General features: G+C 44.5%; 1 protein-coding gene and 3 non-coding genes across 4 annotated transcripts; 1 reads left to right on the top strand and 3 right to left on the bottom strand.

The window, feature by feature from the left end:
• Positions 1–410: 410 nt before the first annotated feature.
• On the bottom strand, positions 411–6,590 carry rpl13a (ribosomal protein L13a). The gene is made up of 8 exons (XM_063034839.1): positions 6,509–6,590; positions 5,343–5,415; positions 4,514–4,579; positions 4,084–4,185; positions 2,157–2,242; positions 1,920–1,979; positions 936–1,058; positions 411–543 (listed from the first exon to the last, which is right to left on the bottom strand). Exons 1-8 carry the CDS (start codon positions 6,527–6,529, stop codon positions 457–459), a joined length of 618 nt encoding a protein of 205 aa, XP_062890909.1. The 5' UTR covers positions 6,530–6,590; the 3' UTR covers positions 411–456.
• LOC134339189 (small nucleolar RNA SNORD34) lies at positions 2,045–2,117 on the bottom strand. Its single transcript, XR_010016364.1, has one exon. It is a non-coding gene; the product is annotated as a small nucleolar RNA SNORD34 (small nucleolar RNA).
• On the bottom strand, positions 4,377–4,450 carry LOC134339188 (small nucleolar RNA Z195/SNORD33/SNORD32 family). The gene has a single exon (XR_010016363.1). It is a non-coding gene; the product is annotated as a small nucleolar RNA Z195/SNORD33/SNORD32 family (small nucleolar RNA).
• A 252-nt stretch (positions 6,591–6,842) lies between the features above and the next one.
• On the top strand, positions 6,843–6,914 carry trnaw-cca (transfer RNA tryptophan (anticodon CCA)). Its single transcript has one exon. It is a non-coding gene; the product is annotated as a tRNA-Trp (tRNA).
• The last annotated feature ends 9,529 nt before the right edge of the window (positions 6,915–16,443 follow it).

Raw genomic sequence — 16,443 nt, 5'->3', positions numbered from 1 at the left:
CTTCAGGCTTCTGTACCTCCTACCTGATGGTAAAAGGGCATGCCTTGGGTGCTGGAGGTCCTTAATAATGGACGCAGCTTTTCTGAGACACTGCTCCCTGAAGATGTCCTGGGTATTTTGTAGGCTGGTACCCAAGATGGAGCTGACTAGAATTACAACCCTATGCAGCTTCTTTTAGTCCTGTGCAGTAGCCCCCCCCCCATACCAGACAGTGATGCAGCCTGTCAGAATGCTCTGCATTGTAGAACTATAGAAGTTTCATATTTCTTGTAGAAATTATATTTCTTAGGATATAGGTTCCTTTACAGTCTCCCTCTCTCCTTTCCATTAGATTAATTTCATTTATTAAGATGAACGAGTTAACAGTCACAAAATAAGTTTTGGTAAGATACTAAATGAAACCAGAATAATTATCTTTTTTAAAATACATTTATTGTCAATGCCATAGCAAATATATTAAACAAGGACACCATGTTGTCTCAGGACTTCAGTGTACTTGGCGATTTTACTTTCAACGTTCTTCTCAGCCAATCTCTTCAGTTTCTGCCAACAGAATTTACAAAGCAGTCATCAGCAAAAAAAGTTGGTGCCCAAAAAGAATTAAAATTATTAAATTATTATTCATTAGAACAAGACCTTGAAAGCTCCTCCTTCAGCTATGCACAAATTTTCCCATGAATGCACTAAATGTAAAAGCCAACCCAATACTCAACATCCTTACACTAGCACCCACCATCAACTCAGATTTCCATGTACAGGCAGGAGAGATAAAACACAAGAAGATCTGCAGATGCTGGAAATCCAAAGCAACATGCACAATGTCAGAGGAACTCCAGCATCGTATTGAGAAAGATAAAGGTCTGTTGGTTGGAGGGGGAGGTTGACAAACTACTTCAAACGATAATCGTATAGAGGAACAGAAAAATATCACTCACCAAAGTTTTCTTCTTTTTCTCGTAGTAAAGCTTGGCCTTTTCTTTTCGCTTCTCTTCAAGAGTAGCTGTGACTGCCTGGTATTTCCAACCAACTTCATGAGCGAGGCGACCAAGAACAGCAAACTGCAAGGAGATAATGAGTCCATTTTTCACACGACTGCAAAATACATCTTAAGACTACTTGGCCTGATTAAAATAATTGCTGCAGGTGAACTATCCAATGCCCACTCAAATCTCAAAAAAATGGCCAGCACTTTTACTCCAATCATTATGTAACGTTGATGGTGATTGTCAGAACTTCACTCCATGATTAGGATAGTAGCAATGGATCCAATTTTAGTTTTTGACAACGAAACAAAAAATTAAAGGGACACATTGCACAGTCAACTGTTTAAGGCTGTTCATCACTATTTAGTATCTTGGTATCAGCATAGATTATCAACCATGGTAGTGTCATACAGTATGTAAAGCAAGAATGAAGACAAAGCTCTTGAAAGATAAATGCAGATCCCTAGCTATACACGTAGAGTCCAGTGTAATAGAGGAAAAAAATATCACAAATTGTGAACCTCTGAATTGTGGGACATCTTCCTACCAGATTATCAGACTTCCTAGCACCAAACTAGAAAAAACCTGCTAAATGCCCAATAAAATTCCAATTATGGCTCTACAATGGGATACTGACAGACAGTGCCTGGGAGAAAAACCTGGCAAACGGTTTAATCTGGGGAACTGAGAGTTCATAGCACCTTGCTAAGAGTAATTAAAAGTGGAGAGTGTCTGAAAATAAGTTCACAGGGATCTTAAACTGTGAACAAGCCTGACAAGCTGACAAAATGCATGTCATGATAGAGTAGCACAGAACCATGACATTTGCAGGAATTACCGAAAACTACCCCCCCGCAACTCAGAGGATCTCTTCTGGTAGAGAACGGACATAGCCAGAAACATTTAGAAATCACACAAAACAATATTTAGTATTACCTTGCGAGTTGGTTTCAGACGTACAATCTTCAGGGCTGCTGGTACAACCATGCGCTTCCTCTAAAAACAAATTCTGCCCATTAAATAGAGCAAGAGGAAAGGACAAAATTGATCATCCCACCCCACCCAGTCTCAGTATAGTTTGTTCTCATTTTAAACATCAAACAATGTAGGTATAATAATTCATCAGCGACAGAGGCCAGGCAAAAAGTATTCAACATCATCATATTCAGTCACCTTGTCATATGGAGGTGGAATCCCATCAAAGACCTTCAGTCTGTCCAAGGCAGCTTGACCTCGCTTGGTCTTGTGTGGCAACATGCCTTAAATCACCAGAAATTAACATGTCAGTTTGTACTCAATGTAGAATCAGAAAGCAACAGCCCATTATTCCACCAAGACCTCCCAGAAAAAAGTTCTCCATGTTCCAGTGTGGACAGAAATACTGATATACAATAGTGTTCTAATATCAAAACTAAACATTCCTCGAATCTGATAAAGAGTACAGCCATTTTCTAAAGAAATGAAAGGGCACTGTTTATTAAATAAAGCTCTATTCTGCCATGCTGCATGTGCCTTACACCCACTGCTTGATATCACACCACACAAGAATATATTACAACAGAATTGAAACTCTGGATCAAGATAGACCAAGAACCAATTACACAAGTCACTCTTCCAACAGTACCAGACTAGAAAGTACCAGTAAATCCCTAAAGATAAGGATGTCAAACCTCCAGCTAAATTTGTCCATTCTGAACATGACTATTTGGACCATCTTCCTCCAGAGCAGGGGTTCCCAACCTTTTTATGCCATGGACCCTTACCGTTAACCGAGAGGTCTATGGACCCCAAGTTGGGAATCCCGACTCTAAAGCTTTCCTATTCATATACCTATCCAAACCATCTTTTAGGTGTTATTGATCCGTGACTCTGCCTACCAGCTAATCCCATAAACGACCACCTTCACATCAAGGCTCCCCTTCTCCATTCGGACCTTCATCCATAATACACTGCTTCCAAACAATGTCCCATATACCATGAATCAGTAGCAAAGCATTCACTAGCACTAAAATACAATTAGGATGTCTACACATGCAGATTTACCATAGATTATGGTAATGACAATCTAAAAAAAGCAGCCAGATTCTACAATCTACAGCTTGCATGTGTAAGGGTTTCTTCTTTTATGTTACTGCTAAGGTGAATAAAATGGCTTCTCTGTACTGTTAACTGCTGAGGCAGTGGTTCTCTATAGCAGCATATTCGGGTTATAATTTGTGATAACGGGACTTGTATTCATTTGCTAACCAATTGGGATAGATGTTATTCTTTGTGTGAAAGCTGTTAGTTTGCGCGGTCCTGGGGGAGAAGATGCGAGGAGGATGAAGAGAGAAGACGTGGCTTGAGGAGACGGTTGCCGGACCCGCTGGGCCTGGGCTCGGGGCGGGAGCCCAGGGGTCGACGACCAGCGGAGGAGGATCAGCCAAAGGGAATCCATGAGCTCCAAATTTTGTGGACTGGACATGTTTGAGAGATTATTAGCGCCTTTTCTTTTGTTTCTCCACTAACCCCATACTTAAATATAAAATCTCAACTGCACATTGTGAACTGAATGTTATTTTAGGGTTCAGGGGACACAACACGCAGCATCCACCCAAACAAGAGTGCTAAAGTTTGGCCGGGTAGGGGGCGCCACCCCCGAGATCATGTCACTAGACAAAGCAAGTGTTACACATGGATATCATTAATTGGCCATTTTAAGCAAACCCTGTGTGTGGAGTTGCTTTCATACCAGTTTTGTGGATCTGAGTTGACTAAGGTAATGGGTAGGCGAAGTGCATTCCAGTAGTTTCTGCCTGGCTCCCAATGCTCATTAAGAATAACATTAAAAACTAAGCCTGCAGTTTCAGACGAGTAGCTCTTATCTCTGCTTGCACCATTTGCCATTATCACATTTTAGTGCTCAGTCAGAACTTGGAGCTCTAATTACATCAAACTGATATATCAAGCCAAAGTTCTAAAATAACATAAGTGCCCCATTCCAATTCTATGCTATCATTGTTGGGTTTAAATGAGACTGCACCCTGGAAGACTACAAAAAATTACAGTGGTACCAATACAGACAGGAATGTACAATGATTGCTGACGTTTGCAGTCTTACCTCTTACTGTCCTCCAGAAGATCCGACTTGGTGCTCTGAAGTGATATGGGCCACGAGAAGGATTAGTATTCATCCTCTTGCGCAAAAAAGCAAGATATTTAACTACACAAAAAGAGAATTAGCTGCATAACTGCAGAAATCCAACACTTATTTACACAAAAATCTTTATTACCTCCAATATTATTTAAATGGATAAAGAATTAAACACTATTTAGTGCTTCACTACAAATTTGAATTTGTTTATAATCCTACATAATTTGGATATGACTACAAATTTAACTATTTGAGTTGACTGCGTCTCAGATGGTAGTGCATGTGAGATATTCTCATTGTCATGAAACTCGAACAATAATTCATCACTGACAAACAGTCTTTATACTTTATTCTAACAGTTTTGTAAGCTTCGGGATGAGGAGGCAGATAAACTTACGCTTGTTTCGGTAAAAGTTGCCAGAAATGTTGATCCCTTCACATCTCACCACGACCACTTTATGGCCTTGAGAGAAAAAGATGGGATGTTTCAATATGTACATTTAATGTCAAAGAAATCTATACAGTATACACCCTGAAACTCCTTTTCTTTGCAAACATCCACAAAAAGAGGAGAGCCCCAGAGAATGAAAAAGTCAATGGTTAGAACCCAAAGACCCCTCCCATGCAAATATGAAAGCACGGATCTTTGGAGAGGGCTCAAAGGAGGTTCATGAAAATGATTCCAGGATTGATGAGGAGCATTTGATGGCTTTGAAAAACCACCAAACGTTGAGAGGCCTCGATAGAGTAGATGTGGAGATGAAATTTCCTACGGTGGAGGAACGCAAGACCAGAGGAAACAGCCTCAGAGTACAGGGGCACCTTTTTAGTATGAAGATGAGGAATTTCTTAGCCAGGGAGTGGAATTCTTTGCCGCTGACAGCTATGGAGGCCAAGTTATTGGATATAATAAATGCAGAGTGATAGATCCTTGATTAGCCAAGGCATGAAGAGCTACAGGGAGAGGTATGAGATTGGGACTAAGGAAAGTATCAGGCATGATGAAATGGTGGAGCAGATATGATGGGACAAATGGCCCAATTCTGCTCCTACATCTAATGGCCTTATTTTCTAATGTTAAAACTTATTACCCCCATAACAATTACAATGGAAATACATCTCAGAAGGTATTCTCATTGAAACATTCAGAATGAAATAATTCCCCATAGACATAAGTAGATGAAATGCCGCACAAAGTAACCACATAGCTTTAAGCGATCAAGTACCTAGTAAGAGCTGTTTGGCCACAATGGCAGCCAAGCGACCAAGGAGATGGCCTCGGCCATCGAGGAGGAGGACCTGCATGGAAACAAAGAAACAAGTGTAAGGAAAACACCCCTAGCAACACCAAACTAAGAATTACTGTGAAGTGCATTTTAAATTGAATGGCTGAAAAGTAGCAGTACAGGACAATGGGTCAAAAGGGCACCCTCTTTGCATTGTTACCAGTAGGAAGGAGGTACAGGAATCTGAAGACACACTCAACGATTCAGTAACAGCTTCTGCCCCTCTGCCAGCCATTTTCTGAATGGACAATGAACCCGTGAACACTACCTCACTACTTTTTTTTAACATATTTACCCTACATATCTAATTGAACTAAATATATATACACACACATATAAATGTACTCAAAGCACATTTGATAGTAAATGTGCTTTCAATCTTTGAATACGTATTTTAAATATACGCATGTGTACTGCAATTCAGTTTTTGGCTAATATTAAATATTGCATTGTACTGCTGCCACAAAGATGATTAATTTCACTACATATGCCGGTGATATTAAGCCCGATCCTGAAAAGTAGCACTGATTCACCCATCCCATTCCTCTGACCACCTGGCCCCAACAGGGAAGGAGCTACCGCGTGTTGCCAGGCGGGCTGAGTCCTAGGGAGGAGAATCCAGACCTCCCCCCGTTAAGCAGCAGTGTTTCCGCCGCCCGCAACCCGAGGGCCCCGAGGCCGGGAATACTATCTGGCTGCAAACCGCACGGTTATACTACACGCCAAGTGGGGGTGGGGGTTGGAAGAGAGGGTGGGAAGGGAAACTCACCCGGCGCCGGGCCTAGTCATCATCTCGCCGGATGATGGGAGAAAAGCGAGGGGCCGAATAGCCAACGCTGCCCACAAATTAAATCCCGAGCAAAAGCGGGACCTCAAGAGCGGCCGCCCATGGCGGTGCGATCAGACGCTGCCGGAGGCCCACCTGTGGGCTTCGGGCCTGAACGCGGCCGAGCCCGGAGCCTGGGGGGCACAGCCTAGTCTGGCCTGGCCACCCGGCAGCAAGCATCGTCTGAGGCCGCTGCTACGAAGCGGGGCGGGATGAAGGTGGAGACGGAGGGAGCGGAAAAGTGGAAAGGAACGAGTAACCCGCCGCGCAGGACCAGCACCTTATTGAAGCCGTCCGCCATGGCCGCCGAAAGGAAGAGGCACGGGGTCTCCCCGCCTAAAGACAGGGGCCAGGCGGCTCCGCCTCCCGATGATGTCACTCCGCTGCGGACGGAGGCTCCGCCTCCCGCTTACGTTCCTGCACAGCACACGGGGCTCGCCTCTCGCTCCGCCTCCCCATGACGTCACCCAGCCGCACCCCCGGTCTCCCCTTTCCGTGACGTCACCACCCCAGTTGATTGGCACTTTGCTCAGAGGAAGAGCAGCCTAGACCAATGCAACATTACAACATAGCGGTCGTCAGCTGATTAGCACAACTACATGCACCAGAAGCAGGACCTCGTGGCGCAACGGTAGCGCGTCTGACTCCAGATCAGAAGGCTGCGTGTTCAAATCACGTCGGGGTCAAATCTTTTTAGAGCAAACTCCAATTATTTCCCTGTCACCGGCAGAGATCATTTTGCGTTGCGGTCCACAACAACTCGAGGTTCCACCCGTGGAAATACCGCGACCTGATTTTATTTTAATCGGCATCTGCGCTAACTCTCCGTGGTTGATTTCTGGCAAAGATGTTAGATAACTACACTCACTCGCCCCCAGCATTGAAATGTCCCACAACCAATGATCTCACTTTAAGGATCTAGTTATCTCATGTTCTTGTTATTTATTGCTATTTATTTATACTGCATTTGCACAGTGTGTTCTGCATTCTGATCTTTCACTGAACCTGTTATAATACCTGTTCAATAGATTTGCTGAGTATGCCTGCAAGAAAATGAACTTCAGCGTTGCATAACCGCAGCCCTGACGATCCCTGCTGCCCTCACTGACCCTGTGACCTCGGTCTCGGACGCCGAGGTCAGGCTGTCTTTCAGGAGGGTGAATCCTTGCAAGGCTGCAGGCCCCGAAGGAGCACCTGTTAAGGCTCAGAAAACTTGTGCCGACCAGCGGGAGTATTCAAGCACATTTTCAACCTCTCAGTGTGAGCTGCCTTAATGACTATTGTCCGGTAGCACTCACATCTGCACTGATGAAATACCTGGTCATGGCTAGAATTAACCCAAGCAAGGACCTGGACTCACTTCCATTTGCCTACCACCACAATAGATCTACGGCAGACGCAATCTCAATGGCGCTTCACACGGCCTTAAATCACCCGGACAATGTAAACACCCCTGTTAGAATGCCATTCATTGACTATAGCTCAGCCTTTAACACCATCATTCCCACAATCCTGACTGATAAACTACAGAACCCGGGTCTCTGTACCTCCCGCTGCAACTGGATCCTCTGCTTCCTAACCAAAGACTATAATCTGTGCGGACCGGTAATAATATCTCCTCACTGACAATCAACACTGGTGCACCTCAGGGCTGTGTGCTTAGCCCAGTGCTCTACTCTCTCTATACCCATGACTGTGTGGCTAGGCATAGCTCAATTACATCTATAAATCTGCTGAGGATACAACCATTGTTGGCAGAATCTCAGATGGTGATGAGAGGGCGTACACAAGTGAGATATTGCAGCTAGTTGAGTGGTGTCACAGCAACAACCGTGCATTCAATGTCAGTAAAATGAAAGAGCTGATTGTGGACTCCAGGAAGGGTAAAACAAGGGAACACAAACCAATCCTCACGGGGGGGGGGGGGGGGAATCAGAAGTGGCCAGAGTGAGCAATTTCAAGTTCCTGCATGTCAAGATCTCTGAGGATCTAACCTGGTCCAAACACATCGACGCAGTTATAAAGAAGACAAGGCAGCGACTATATTTCGTTAGGAATTTGAGGAGATTTGGTTTGTCACCTAAAGCACTCGAAGAAAATTTCTACAGATGCACCGTGGAGAGCATTCCGACAGGCTGCATCACCGTCTGGTATGGTGGGTGGTGTTGAGGGGCTACTGCAGAGAGGATTGAAAGAAGCTACAGGAAGTTGTAAAATTAGTCAGCTCTATCTTGGGTACTAGCCTCTGTAGTATCTAATGCATCTTTGAGGAGCGCTGCCTCAGAAAGGCGGTGTCCGTTATTAAGGACCCCCATCACCCAGGTCATGCCCTCGTTTCATCAGGAAGGAGGTACAGAAGCCTGAAGGCGCACACTCAACAATTCAGGAACAGCTTCCTCCCCTCTGCCAAACGATTCCTAAATGGACATTGAACCCAAGCGCACTACCTCACTTTTTAAAATATTATTTCTGTTTTTGCACTATTTTTAATTTAATTATTTAATGTATATGTCTATACTTACTGTAATTGATTTACTTCTTTATTTTTTTTCCCTTTCTCTATTATGTATTGTGTTGTACTGCTGCCGCTAAGCTAACAAATTTCCAGACGTATGCCGGTGATATTAAACCTGGTTCAGATTCCGATTCTGGTGACATACATGTACTTTTATAATAAACTTCACTCTTACTTTGCAAAGGGTCTTCAAGAACAAGTGGGCAAATTAGTGAGTGGATGAGAGAGCGTGACAGATGCAATGCATTTTTGAAAAGGTAGTAAGATCATCCACTTTACCGCATAAAATAGATATGTTTATTTTAACTGGAGGGAGAGTGGGTAATGTTCCGAATTAGCAAAAGCCCTGGTTGCCCTTGGTAATATGTTACTGAAGGTTAAAATGCAGGTGCAGCATAGAAATTGGGAAGGCAAATGTTATGTCAGCCTTTATTATGCCAGGGGTTTGAGCCCTTTCACTCCTGTAAATTCTTTCAAAATAAAACATTGGAGTAAATGAATTGAACTGACTTTATTACTTACATCCTTCACATACATGAGGAGTAAAAATCTTTATGTTACTTCTCTATCTAAACGTGCTATGTGCAATCATAGTAATTTATAATAATTTATAATAAATACAGCAATCAATATAATATAGAGTACACTCAAATCAGCGTGAGTTCATCAGTCTGATGGCCTGGTGGAAGAAGCTGTCCCGGAGCCTGTTGGTCCTGGCTTTTATGCTGCGGTACCGTTTCCCGGATGGCAGCAGCTGGAACAGTTTGTGGTTGGGCTGACTCAGGTCCCCAAAGATCCTTCAGGCCCTTTTTTCACACCTGTCCTTGTAAATGCTCTGAATCATGGGAAGTTCACAGCTACAGATGCGCCAGGCTGTCCGCACCACCAGTAATTCTTCGTATAATTCACTATATCTTTCCACATTACCTTTCTCGAGGAACCAAGTTTTCTCACTCTTTATTGTATTTGCATTTAAATTATCAAGGTTGAAATAAATTCAGGCTGATGCAACCCAAGAAAGAACTTGTTGAATACACACTTGTTATGTTTTGTTACTTCAAAACGTTAAACTAATGCCAAGGAAGGCACGGGAGTCCAAAATGTGAGACTAACCTTGTGTTTACTTTAAGCGAGGTATATCAGATAGTAGCAATTCACTTGTAACCTGCAGCGAATTAGAATGTTTACTTAACAGCATATTTATAAGATTACTCAAATATTGGTTGGCATCCGTCTGTCTCGAAGGACAATGGGTGACGACCATCGTCACAAGCCTGGGCGGGAGGTATGGAGATCCTGAGATGGCCAGTTGTCACGATCCCCCTCTTGGCCTCACCAGTGTAGTCCAAAGGAAAGCTTATGAAGCAATTCGTTTGGCACCAGCTTGGCTGCAGGAGCTGCCGGGAGGATGTTCAATGACGTCCAGTTGCCTCAGGGGCTCCACTCCGGACTTGCTGTCTGGGTTTACTCCCGTAGCCTTCGTCTCTCCCGAGGCTGCCCACAAGGCAGTGGGGCTGTTTACCCATAGCTGGGGATCTGGTTCACGAGCACCAGGGCATGTGGGCCTGCATGCTACATCTGCAGGGGCCAGACCTCCTCCCCGTCCTTTGTAGTTGAGCCTGAGTCCGAAAGGAGCTCGGTTTCCGTGTGTCACCAGCGAGGAGGCACTACATGAGGCTTGCTGTTGGACAGGCTATGTACCGGCAGGGAGAGACTTACACATTCAGCTCTCCTTTTCACAAGACCACTAGCCGGTGGTGGAAGCTGAAAATGAGAGCGACAAGCACTACCCACTACACCACCACACTAGACGCATCACAACAACCATTTCAGTTATTACCAAAATACTAAATACACAACACTCCTCCCTGCTTAGCTATCAATTTCAACTCAATAGAGAATGCATCAGAACCACATAAACAGTATACTGAAAAATACAACTATTATACACAAACATCTCCACCATGGTAAATTTTAAATTGTCCCACCCAGGCTTAACGATTTCATCGTTGTGGAGGATTCCTTAGTCTTGGGGTTAATTTCTTTACTGAACATCGACTTCTCTAACTTCCGCTAATGCCCCACCTCCCCCTCGTACCCCATCCATTATTTATTTGTATACACACATTCTTTTTCTCTCTCTCCTTTTTCTCCCTCTGTTCCTCTCGCTATACCTCTTGCCCATCCTCTGGGCTTTTCCCCCCCTCCCCCTTTTCCTTCTCCCTGGGCCTCCCGTCCCATGATCCTCTCATATCCCTTTTGCCAATCAACATGTCCAGCTCTTGGCTCCATCCCTCCTCCTCCTGTCTTCTCCTATCATTTTGGATCTCCCCCTCCTCCTCCCACTTTCAAATCTCTTACTAGCTCTTCCTTCAGTTAGTCCTGACGAATGGTCTCGGCCCAGAACGCTGACTGTACCTCTTCCTAGAGACGCTGCCTGGCCTGCTGCATTCACCTGCAACTTTGATGAACAGGTGTATCTTTTTTCGTCAATTTAAAAATTTTTTTTCCTTTTCCAAGTGTAAAAGGGACAACATACCAGTATTTTCATGATTAGTTGTCCTGTTGAACTTGACCTTGTATTTGTGTCCCTGAAGAAACAGAGCCCATCTCTACATTCATGCTGCTGCTGTTAGTGGAACACTCTTCTGTGGATTGAAAATGGTCTCCAGTGGTTGATGATTAGTAACAAGGGTAAACTCTCTGCCATACAAGTACTGGTTAAAATGTTTTACACTTCAAACCAGACTCAAGGCCTCTTGGTCAATCTGTGCATAACTTTTCTCTGCAGGGGTAAGGGACCATGATGCAAAGGCTATAGGGTGTTCACTTCCATCACTCATAGGTTGTGACATGACTGCGCTTATACCGTAACCGAGGTGTCACAGACGGGCTTCACTTGACGACGTGGATCACAATATGCGAGTACAGTGTCTGACATCACCATTTCCTTTACCTTTTGGAAAGCAACTTCACTCTGCTTTGACCACTGGCATCTCTTGCTGATCTGCAGTCATGAGTTCCATGGGTGGAGCACAGTAGCCAGGTTTGGCAGGGACCTGTTATAGTAATTGACACATCCTAAAATGGACCACAACGGTGACACATTCTTTGGCCTTGGGGCATCCACCACTGCTTGGAGTTTCTCAGCATACTTGTGTAATCCTTGCGCATCAATGGTGTGACCACGGTAAGTGATGCTTTGTTTAAACAATTCACACTTGTTGCATTGTGCTCTGAGCCCATATCTTCTAATCTTTTTAGCAGTGTCTTGAGATTTTGGAGATGTTCTTTGTCATCCTCACTGGTAATAATGACGACATCCAGGTAACACTGAGTGCCTGGGCAGCTTTACAGCACTTAATCCATAACTTTCTGCAAGAGTGCTGGTGTAGATGGTACTGGAAAAATAAGCATATTGTCGCGATAATCCCCTTTGTGAGTGTTTATGGTGAGAAACACTTTGGACTCTTCTTCCATCTCCATCTGCAAGTAGACCTCAGCTAAGTCCACTTTGCTAAAGTGTTTTCCTACAGAAAGGTTTGCAAAGACATCCTCTATCCTGGGCAGAAGGTATTGATCTACTTTCATTCTTGGGTTGATTGTGATCTTTAAATCACCACAGATCCCGACAGACAAGAGAAAATCTGCAGGTGCTGGAAATCAAAGTAATACACACAAATTGCCAGAGGAACGTAGCAGCCAGGCCCCATCTATGGGAAAGAGTAAACAGTCAACATTTTGGGCCGAGGCTCTTCATTAGTTCTGAATTACCCTGGCAGCCGTGGCCGCAAACCCACACACGGGCGGTTCAGGCTATAGGGTCGTTATTTTCTGACATGGAGCAGCAGTGGCCGTCGGCTCACTAGCCCTTTTCAGAACTGCTCACCTCCACGAGATGAGGAAGGGACTAGGAAAGTGCCCCAAACATTGCCTGCTCCATTCTTTCCCTGGCCGGTTTACCGCAGCTGGCAGGACCCATCACAGCGGTCGAAATACATCAAAGAGAAAATGAAGGACTATTGCTCTCACCCTCGGTGTGTGGAGAGCGCGCACGCTGTTGGACAGACTCGATGATGACAGACCGCAGAGGAGAACTGCTCTAACAGGGAGCGAGCTCGCCCGATGTAATATCGATATCACAGCCCGGACTCAGTGAGACCTGGCTTGCAGGAGAGGGCGAATTTTGAGAAAGGGGCGTGGGACACACGTTGTTTTGGAGTGGAAGAGGGAATCAAGACTGACTTGAGGTTGGGGTTGGATTTGCCGTGAAGAGGGAAATCGCTGGCAAGCCTGCTGGACCTCCAAAGGGTGTGAATGACCGGCTCATGACCATGAAATTCCCCATCCCCTGTCATGTAGTAGGAAGCATGTCACCATCGTCAGCGCTTACCCCCGCCCCAATCATGACCAACCCAGATGATGTCAAGGACAAGTTCTATGAATAACTGCACTCAGGTATTGCCCTTGTTCCCAAAATGGATAAAGCAGGATCTCCCAGTGGCCACACATTTTAATTCCATGTCCCATTCCCATTCTGATATGTCTATCCACGGCCTCCTCTACCATAAAGATGAAGCCACACTCAGGTTGGAGGAACAACACCTTTTATTCCGTCTGGGTAGCCTCCAACCTGATGGCATGAATATTGACTTCTCGAACTTCCGCTAATGCCCCACCTCCTCCTCGTACCCCATCTGTTATTTATTTTTATACACACATTCTTTTTCTCTCTCTCTTCTTTCTCCCTCTGTCCCTCTCACTATACCCCTTGCCCATCCTCTGGGCTTTTCCCCCCCTCCCCCTTTTCCTTCTCCCTAGGCCTCCCGTCCCATGATCCTCTCATATCCCTTTTGCCAATCAACATGTCCAGCTCTTGGCTCCATCCCTCCCCCTCCTGTCTTCTCCTGTCGTTTCGGATCTCCCCCTCCCCCTCCCACTTTCACATCTGTTACTAGCTCTTCATTCAGTTAGTCCTGCGCGCGCTGTGTCGCGCCGCCTTCTTCTCCTCCCGCCTCTTAAAAATATCATCTCCACAAAGCTTTCCTCACTGACCCTAAGTCCATCTCAAAAAAGGATGCCTTCAATAACATACAAAGATCTGTGCAACACAAACTACTCCAGATGCTGGATTCCTGTCTGAGCAATAAGGCTGACGAGCTCCAGGCCTATGCAGGTAGGTATGATTTAAAGTACTTCTACACTGTACTAAAGGAAGTCTATGGCCCCATATCATCAGGATCTTCCCCTCTCCTTAGTGCTGATGGGAGCACACCGACCATGGATAAAGAGAAAATTCTTCATAGGTGGGCTGAGCACTTTAACTGCGTTCTGGACCGTCCTTTGACGAAGCCGTCGATCACCTGTACGAAGTAGCTGTCAATGAAGCAATGGATGTTCTGCCGAACCAGAAAGAGATACATCAGCTCCCTAGCGGCAAAGCACCTGGGTCAGACGCAATACCAGCTGAGGCCCACAAGGAGGGTGGTACAGTGCCAACACAAAAGCTCCATCAGCTCTTCCAACTCTTGTGGCAACAAGAGACCATTCCACAGGAATTTAAAGACGTCATTCGCTTGTGTAAATGAAAGGGAAACTGACAGTCCTGCGACAATTATGAGGGAATATTCTTACAGTCTATCGCAGTCAAGGTCTTTGCTGGGCTTCCTCTCAACTCTCTCACATCACACTTTGACTGGAGACTCCTAACAGGGAGCCAGTGTGAATTCTGGAAAGACTGCAGAACTATCATATGAAGAAAGACTGGATGAACTGGGCTTGTACTCGTTGGAATTTAGAAGATTGAGGGGGGATCTGATTGAAACGTATAAGATCCTAAAGGGATTGGACAGGCTAGATGCGGGAAGATTGTTCCCGATGTTGGGGAGGTCTAGAACGAGGGGTCACAGTTTGAGGATAGAGGGGAAGCCTTTTAGGACCGAGGTTAGGAAAAACTTCTTCACACAGAGAGTGGTGAATCTGTGGAATTCTCTGCCACAGCAAACTGTTGAGGCCAGTTCATTAGCTATGTTTAAAAGGAAGTTAGATATGGCCCTTGTGGCTACAGGGGTCAGGGGGTATGGAGGGAAGGCTGGGTTCTGAGTTGGATGATCAGCCATGATCATAATAAATGGCGGTGCAGGCTCGAAGGGCCGAATGGCCTACTCCTGCACCTATTTTCTATGTTTCTATGTTTCTATCAACCTGGTGTTAGTGCAAGGCAGCTGCAAGAGCAGATCTTTTGGTTCCTTGGCTCGTTTTGAACAGAGCATTTGATTTACACTGATGCATCACTGGGAATAGGCAACAACTCTTTTCAAAGTCCATTGTCCCACACCACACATGAGATAAGAAAACTTCTGCCACAAGTCCTTTGCCATTTGAATTAGGTGCAGAAGTAGGCTACTTCAATTCTTGAGTTTGCTCTGTCATTCAAGATTATGGCTGATCTAATTCAGGAGTGGCAAACCTATGGCACGTGCAAAAATTTTGTTGACTTGTGGCATGCATTGTTGCCCCTTGAGTCTTTAAACCCCACCCAATAAAAAGATACCCATTGACTATATTTACTGTCAAATAAAGCAGCTAATGATTGTTTTGAAAACCCAAAGCAGAGAGATGTTTTCATGGGAAATGATTCCAGGTTTGAACAGCTTGTCATATGAAGAGTGTTTGATGGCTCTGGGCCTGTATTCACTAGAATTCAGATGGATGGTTTCAGAATTGAAACCTATTGAATATTGAAAGGCCTTGATAGAATGAATGTGGAGAGGATGCTTCCTATGTCAAGGACCAGAGGACACAGACTCCGAATAGAGTGGTCTCCCTTTTAGAACGGAGATGAGGATGAATTTCTTTAGCCAGAGAGCAGTGAATCTGTGGAATTTGCTGCCACAGGTGGCTGTGGAAGCCAAGTCTTTACATATATTTAAGGCAGAGGTTGATAGATTCTTGATTGGTCAGGGCATGAAAGGATACAGGGAAAAAGCTGGAGACTGGGGCTGAGAGGAAGAATAGATCAGCCATGATGAAATGGTAGAGCAGAATTGATGGGTCAAATGGCCAAATTCTGCTCCTATATCTTATGGTCTTATGGGAAACATCTCACAGTGGCTTGATACCAGTGGGGGTTCACAGCCTTTTTGAATTCCATGGACCCATATCATTAACTGAGGGGTCCATGAACCCCAGGTTGGGAATCCCTGATGGTTGCAAGAACATGGGATGCTGAATGATATGTTTTGAAATTCTGACAGACCTGGTGCACACATCAGTATCTGGATAATAAAAGGTTACAATAACACGACTATTTAGAAATATTATTTTTCAATTCTTTTAAAAAGCTTAATAATAAATTTTGAACAGATTTTCTAAAGTGCTTCATTTATTACAGTCTCATTAGTAATTTACTAATTAATGATATTCTCCACTCAAAATTATCATGGTTTTAAAATAGTAATAGGCATCCGTTAGTCTCGTGAGACCATGGATTTGGGCCTTGGAAGGTTTCCAGGGCACTGGCCTGGGCAAGGTTGTATGGAAGACCGGCAGTTTTTAAAAGGCTATCATCAATTTGGGCACGTGTTCTTCATCTCCTGTTCTCAATATTTATTGTTTATTTCATATTATTTTTCTTTCTGTATTTGCAGTTTTGGATCAAAAGCTGAACACAGTGCTGGGAAGTATATGGTCATGCACCT

This window comes from Mobula hypostoma, chromosome 28 (genome assembly GCF_963921235.1).
Source record: "Mobula hypostoma chromosome 28, sMobHyp1.1, whole genome shotgun sequence".
Lineage (NCBI taxonomy): Eukaryota > Metazoa > Chordata > Chondrichthyes > Myliobatiformes > Myliobatidae > Mobula > Mobula hypostoma.
The sequence above is the reverse complement of the archived record's forward strand: the minus strand, read 5'-3'. Positions and strand labels throughout refer to the sequence as shown.